General features: G+C 48.0%; 1 protein-coding gene across 1 annotated transcript in view; it reads right to left on the reverse strand.

The window, feature by feature from the left end:
• DNAH9 (dynein, axonemal, heavy chain 9) overlaps positions 1-7,277 on the reverse strand; it is a 212,133-nt gene that overhangs the window by 129,137 nt on the left and 75,719 nt on the right. Inside the window, exons 42-43 of the mRNA XM_009334073.1 lie at positions 1,377-1,538; positions 363-559 (exon numbers count right to left, since the gene is read on the reverse strand). Of these exons, the coding sequence (XP_009332348.1) occupies positions 363-559; positions 1,377-1,538 (359 nt within the window). The remainder of the gene's footprint in view (positions 1-362; positions 560-1,376; positions 1,539-7,277) is intronic.

A 7,277-nucleotide genomic window follows, 5' to 3' on the forward strand; every position in this document is an offset into this window, starting at 1 on the left:
TGCTCGCCATCCCTGTCTTCCAGCTCAGGGCGCCGAGTACCCTGAGGATAACCTGTCTGACTGCTAAAGACTGAGGCAAAGAGGCATTAAGTACCTCAGCCTTTTCCTCATCCTCGGTGACAATGTTCCCCCCCGCAACAGTCCCTCCATCGGACAACCCCAGACACCCTCATTGTTTCAAAAGTGCCCTCCAAACACAAGCCAGAGAAGCAGTGCAGTATTTGTGCTGGACACGCCACATGGACAGATGAAGCTTCTGCACACTTCCAGCTCCATCACCTACATCCTCCAGAAAACTCCACGGAAGCAATCTGCACAGATAAATGCTATGATGAGACCATAAAGCCATAAAATCCCCTTACACATGGCACATGGCATCCTCAAATAGCACCAGGTTCATGGCAGCATTGACTTCATTGTAGTTGTCCAAGGCTTCCACAAGGATCTGGTTCAACTGCTCCCAGGTTGGAACTGGCCTATAGCTGGGTTCACCAATGCCTTTAGCAAAATGGCAATAAACATTCATTCGCTTGGTCTGCTCTAAAGTTTCCTCAATGTCCTGTCAAAGAAAAAAAATAATACATATGTATATAACAAGTATAGGAAAAAACACTGCAGCTCTATGCCATCTTTCCAAGTAAAGTATGGTGTTCCAGCAAATGCCTTTTTATGTCCGTATAGTTGCACCTGTATGTTGGAAAAGGGGGAAGAAGAAGAAGGAAAGAGGGAGGGAAGGAAAAAGCTCCAGTACTGACTTACTTTGCTCTGAAAACTTTTTGCAAAGCACAAAAACCTCAACTCATTACCATAAGAGAACGCGGTCACAAGAAAAGCCCCGCAGCAACAGCCGTAACGTTAGGCTGTTGCGTGGACAATGATAACACCTGGAGGAAAAAGCACTGTCTGTACTACTTATCACTTCAGTGACACTTGAGTGATTCATATGGCAGCACTGGTAGGTGATGCCAGGCCTGAAGGAAAGCAGGTCTAGAGTTTTCATTTGAAAGATATTTTGGAAAAATGGAAAGCACTAAAGATTTGTGCCTGCATTTCACTTTGCTCCCATCAAGACTCGGGATCTGACACTTCTGCTTTTGCCACATGAGACTCAAAGCACTTAAATAAAGGAATTTAATTAATTCACAGAGCCCAAATCTCCTCTCCCCAATGCCTTTACGGAGTGCATCATTTACCCATATCGCAACATTGGCAGCCCAGAATACAGATGACAGAGATTTTGCTCCTGGGCTCCCATCAAGAGCATTGCCCTCCAGGCAAGTGAGAGATGGACAGACCTTGGGTAAAACTTTACTTTCCCAAGGAACTTCTTTCCTGTGAGCATGTACGTTAGCAGAGTTATGAGCCTCAACACTTACATCATAGAATTTCTTCACCATCTCCAGCTGGATTTTATCAAAGGTGCCATAATCCTTTTCTTCAACCATCTTATCCCGGTACACCCGATTTGACTCATGTAGGTAGAGCTTTACTAGGTCTTGGGGTTGCTTCAGACATTCAGGGGTAGAGAAGAGAAGGCCCTGTGGAGAGCAGAGACAGTCAGAAAACCCCATCTTGACCCTAAGGGACTAACCTCACCCCAGGTAGGATAGCATCCAGGCTATCACGCTGGAATGGGGCTAAATCACTCTAAATGCAGAGTTATTACAGCAGCCTGCAATGGAACTCCTGAATAAGGTCCTACTCAACAGCCCCTGGAGAATGTCCCCTTTGTTACCCCCAATCTCCCAAAGCAGTTTATATTCGTTATGCTCATTTTGATACCCAAAACAGCATCTCCAACACAGCCTGGATGGGCTGGTGGTCCCAATCTCAGCAGCAAAGATCATGCACAGTCAGGCACCAGCCCAGACGTGCAGCTTTTTGCATCCCCACACCACACCATAGGTGCTTTGTCAGGAAGAAAAAATAGTTTGAAAATTTTAGTGGCGATGATTTTTTTTTTTTTTAATCAATTAATTTTAATTAGGTGCATTCTGCCTGCAGGAAATACAAGTTGCTGTCTGCTTATCACAGTATGTTTACCATGAACTCTATTAAAATGCATAAAAGAATTGTATTTCAAAGAGGTGTCGCCTATAACTAAGCCTATTAATAGCACACAGGGTTTTCAATGGCATAAATTAAATAGCTTTTATTCCTGACATCTAATTATTTATACATAAAATATAAAATGTATTAAAAGCAATGTAAAGCAGACCCTCTCAGCTCACTGGCCCATGGCTCAAATCGTTTAGGTTTCACATTTGTCATTACAGCTGTCAAATTGTTATTTTATTTATTTCAGAAAAAAAATTAGTGAGAAGAGCTGACAGCTCAAAGAGGGAAAGGTGAAACCCATCAGGTCCTAAACTGATTTTAAAAAAATTAAAAAAAAAAAAAATCACTCAGTCACTCTAAAGATATCCCAAGCCACAAAAGTTGTTGTGTTCTTGATGCAAACACATGTAAGGCTACCTCAGAGGGAAGAAAATCCACACTTCACAAATCTGTAATCAGTTTATTAACTTAAGAGCTGAACATCTCCCCTTTTCTCACTTTCAAACCTGACCCTCCTCGCTCCTCTCAGCAGAGCTACCAGGCTCTTCCATGAACACAACCAGCTGCATCCCCGAAGAGCGATGGGGATGCTCCATGAGTGAGGTTGAGCTTCCAGGAGATGCCGTAGTGTCTGTGCTGGGACGCATGAAGGATGCGCGATCATGGGTCACTGCATCTGTGATGGATGTGGTGCCAGCATGCAAAAAAAAACCTCAAAAAAATGGATAATGCCTTGCCCTTTGCCATGCTGATGCAAGTTTTACCCATCTGGCTGTTGAGTCGTCAGGTTGTATTTCAGCCAAATCTTTCAGCTTCTCGTCCTCGCCAGAAAGGCCAGAAGCTGGTTAGGAAGCCCCCTCTGCCACACCGAGGCTTCTCTAGGCAACGACATCAAATATCATGACATTGGCAATAAAATAGCGAAACGCCAGAAGAGGCCTTTGCTGAGAGGAACATCTGTGCCCGTCGGGGTGCGAGGGGATCGCTGCTGCCCCGCCAAGGAGCATGGAGGTGGGCTGCGGGGGAACTGCCACCCTCCAGCCGAGACCCATCAGATCAGGGCTCATTACCAGGTAATTCTGAGTGACAGGCGCCTCAGCAGCTTAATAATCAATTCCCACCGCGGCTCCATTAATGAGTTCTAACCCACAGCATTACCTCAAACACTGCATTATCACTGTCTTCTGACCAGGAATGGTCTCCAAAAACCATCTAGCACAGCCACACACTCCAGACAGTTCTCTTGACTTTTATTCCCCCCCACTACCATTGGTTCCCCTGAAACCTCAGAAGCCTTCAATAAAAGACCAGCATCCAGTTCTGGTACTGCCCACAGTATCAAAAAGTCCTACATCACACAGCTAAATGATTTTTGGTAATAGAGCAGCTCTTCAAAGAAGATATTGAAAATCAAATGATCAGATGGTCCAGTGGAGAAAGACATTGAAATTTTTCTTTCTCTTTGCACCCTAATGTGCTCTCAGGGGCATGCATGGAGCAGATGTATTCATGGGTCAAAAACTGGCTGGACGGCCGGGGCCAGAGAGTTGTGGTGAATGGAGTTCAATCCAGTTGGCAGCCGGTCACGAGCGGTGTTCCCCAGGGCTCAGTTTTGGGGCCGGTCTTGTTCAATATCTTTATCAATGATCTGGAGGAGGGGATCGAGTGCACCCTCAGTAAGTTTGCAGACGACACCAAGTTGGGCGGGAGTGCTGTTCTGCTCGAGGGTAGGAAGGCTCTGCAGAGGGACCTGGACAGGCTGGATCGATGGGCCGAGGCCAACTGTATGAGATTCAACAAGGCCAAGTGCTGGGTCCTGCACTTCGGCCACAACAACCCCATGCAGCGCTACAGGCTTGGGGAAGAGTGGCTGGAAAGCTGCCTGGCGGAAAAGGACCTGGGGGTGTTGGTCGACAGCCGGCTGAACATGAGCCGGCAGTGTGCCCAGGCGGCCAAGAAGGCCAACGGCATCCTGGCCTGTATCAGAAACAGTGTGGCCAGCAGGAGCAGGGAAGTGATCGTGCCCCTGTACTCGGCACTGGTGAGGCCACACCTCAAATACTGTGTTCAGTTTTGGGCCCCTCACTACAAGAAGGACGTTGAGGTGCTGGAGTGTGTCCAGAGAAGGGCAACGAGGCTGGTGAAGGGTCTGGAGAACAAGTCTTATGAAGAGCGGCTGAGGGAACTGGGGTTGTTTAGCCTAGAGAAAAGGAGGCTGAGGGGAGACCTCATCGCTCTCTACAACTACCTGAAAGGAGGCTGTAGCGAGGTGGGTGTTGGTCTCTTCTCCCAAGTAACAAGTGATAGGACAAGAGGAAATGGCCTCAAGTTGTGCCAGGGGAGGTTTAGATTGGACGAGAGGAAAAATTTGTTTACTGAAAGAGTAGTTAAACATTGGAACAGGCTGCCCAGGGAAGTGGTTGAGTCACCATCCCTGGAAGTATTTAAAAGACGGGTAGATGCGGCGCTTAGGGACATGGTTTAGTGGGCATGGTGGTGCTGTGTTGACGGTTGGCCTTGATGATCTTAGAGGTCTTTTCCAACCTTAATGATTCTGTGATTCTATTCTATGATTCTATGTAACATCAGGAGATGTTTCCATCTTTACATGCAATATATTGCACATAGATAGCCAAAATAGAAAGAGAAGAGGCCTCTGTACTTACAAGACAGTGAAAGACTTTGCATACTGCTATCTAGAACATAATAAAACCTATATATATAGGGAAGCTGAATGTTTAGGTTAAAAAAAAAAAAAAGGCACCAGAAATATTTGAGCCATTTTGGCAAAACCTGCAAAACTGTAACATGTGCAGAAATCAAGGTCTGAAGCAACGTAATGTTAATTCTGGACACCAGGCTTGCTAAGCTGATAATTATTTCCACTTCTTAAGCTTTGCATCCTGCAAGGTTTCCTGCCAGCAGGCTGGCTTCCTGCTAGTGCTCTTACGGGCAACCCAGAGAGCAGAGCGAAGCACCAGGACGTACAGCACTGCTTCTCCTGCCTGCCGGGCTGGGAGGGAAAGCACATGGGTGAATGTGAAGAGAGAGCTAACACGCTTCCACGGATGGGGAGATCAGAAGGTGACAGAACAGAAAGTCTCCCAGGCATAAAAAGGTAAGAAAAATAAATTACTTTTTCTCTTTCTTTGCAGTCTGAATAACATTTAAAATAATAATAACTTGTGTAGTAGCATAGTGACCCCTTTCTAGCCGTCCTGCACTGTTGGACTAAGCACCCTGCTCTGCTCCTTCCTGATGTTACTCTTGGGGCTTCTGGGGCAGCCTCAGCACTTTGCGGACAGCGGTGACATGAAAACAGTGACAAACACAGCATTACTATCAACAGCATGTGGGCCATGAACCCAGAGTCCTATTTAAAGGTGTTGTACCAATTTTAAAATATGCTCATCAGGGAGGATTGACGGGGGGCTCCAGCCACCCCACTGGCACCACATACTGCTGTGGCTGCTGCATGTGATGGAGCAGCCCATAACCAGCCACTGGCATCTGGAGCTCTGTTAGCAAGAGAAATAGCAGAGAGGGTAAGACAGAAGGAGGGGGAAGCTCTGAAACCGGACTGGCTCAGGTAATCAGATCCCAACCAATCCCAAGGCTAAGTCATACCGAACAACTGCGCCAAACCAAGGAACAAAACGAAGGTGCTGCCGACCCTGCACCAGTCTTGCAGCCGCTGCTGTCCCCCTCTCTCCAGCCACACACCAGCAGGTAATGCACAAGGTGCATTTCAGCGTTTGTAAGTCTGAAGTTTGCAGGGCTCTTTAGCAAGTTCAACCACGGGTAAATATGAAAATCTCTCCCCATGCAAAGGAGCAGGAAGGCTGCCGGCCGCTAAAGCCCACACGGAGGCAAAGCTCAGCTGGAGCAAGGCGCGCCGGAGCCACTGCTATCATCTTGCTGTCAGGAAGAGAGAGAGGCTGTTCCTCCTCAACTGCCACAGATCTTAATGCGACATGCTGCTTGAAAATCTTGTTAGAAATGGGAATAAAAAGCAAAATACAACCCTGTCTATGATTATTATTTTACAGAGATGACAGATATAATTTAGGGCATAATACCATGGTAACCCTTTCAGATGGAAAGAAAGACAGCAACAGGGCTTTCTCTGGTATGAGCCAGCAGGGAATATATTTTTTAAAAGCTAATCCACAACTCTGTCACTGCAGAGACCTGTCTTCTTTAATCAAGGGTAAATTGCCTGGAGCATACCAATCAATTTAACTCTGCAGTGCATGGTGGGACGCAAAGGCGTGAAAAGGTGCTATAGATATGCAAGGCAAAGTAGTGTCGGACTTCAACTACAGATGGGATCCGCTACAGAGGGAAAGTAACAGATAACACCTTCTGATGAGCCCAAAGGCTCATCAGATTATAAAGGCCTGAAGGGTGACCTTGACCCTGCAGCAGTAACATCAGTTACAGTAGGTGATACAGTCCAAGGACAAGCAGCCAGGGCTGCCATTCCTGCAGATCTTGCCTAATCCTACTCCAGCTTCTTCTTGCCCATCATCCTGGACTGTGGTTTCCAGCCTCTCCTCACCCTGAACGTTGCCAGCAAGATGTGACAGCAAATTTAAACTGGTTTATTACAGGTAGGTTTTACAGTACTTGCTGAGCCTTCTGTAACCATTCAAAACCAGCCCATGAGTCCGAACTTCAGCGAAGCCACCGAGGCAGCCCATCATCCTGGACTGTGGTTTCCAGCCTCTCCTCACCCTGAACGTTGCCAGCAAGATGTGACAGCAAATTTAAACTGGTTTATTACAGGTAGGTTTTACAGTACTTGCTGAGCCTTCTGTAACCATTCAAAACCAGCCCATGAGTCCGAACTTCAGCGAAGCCACCGAGGCAAAGGGCTCCGAAGCGGAGGATCGCGCCGGGGGACCCTTCCTGAGGCGGCAAAACCGCGGCAAAACCCGCAAGAAGCAAAGGCGCAGGGAGTGAGAGGGTGCCCCAGCCCCCCACCCCGAGCCGGAGGAGGGAGCCCCTGACGAGCAGCAGCTCTGACTCAGCGTGGGCGGGGACAAGAGGGGCGGCGGCCAAACCTCCCCACGTAGAAGAGCAGCCCCCAGGGAGCGCGAGCGACCCGGAGCGCGGCGAACAGGACGGGCAAACAGGGCATGGCGCGTCAGAAGGGCGTGGTGCAGCAGTTAGCGCGGCAGGTCGCGCAGGCAGGGCGCGCAGGGCCGGGGGGCGGG

This window comes from Pygoscelis adeliae, unplaced genomic scaffold (assembly GCF_000699105.1).
Source record: "Pygoscelis adeliae isolate BGI_AS28 unplaced genomic scaffold, ASM69910v1 Scaffold11, whole genome shotgun sequence".
NCBI classification, from domain to species: domain Eukaryota; kingdom Metazoa; phylum Chordata; class Aves; order Sphenisciformes; family Spheniscidae; genus Pygoscelis; species Pygoscelis adeliae.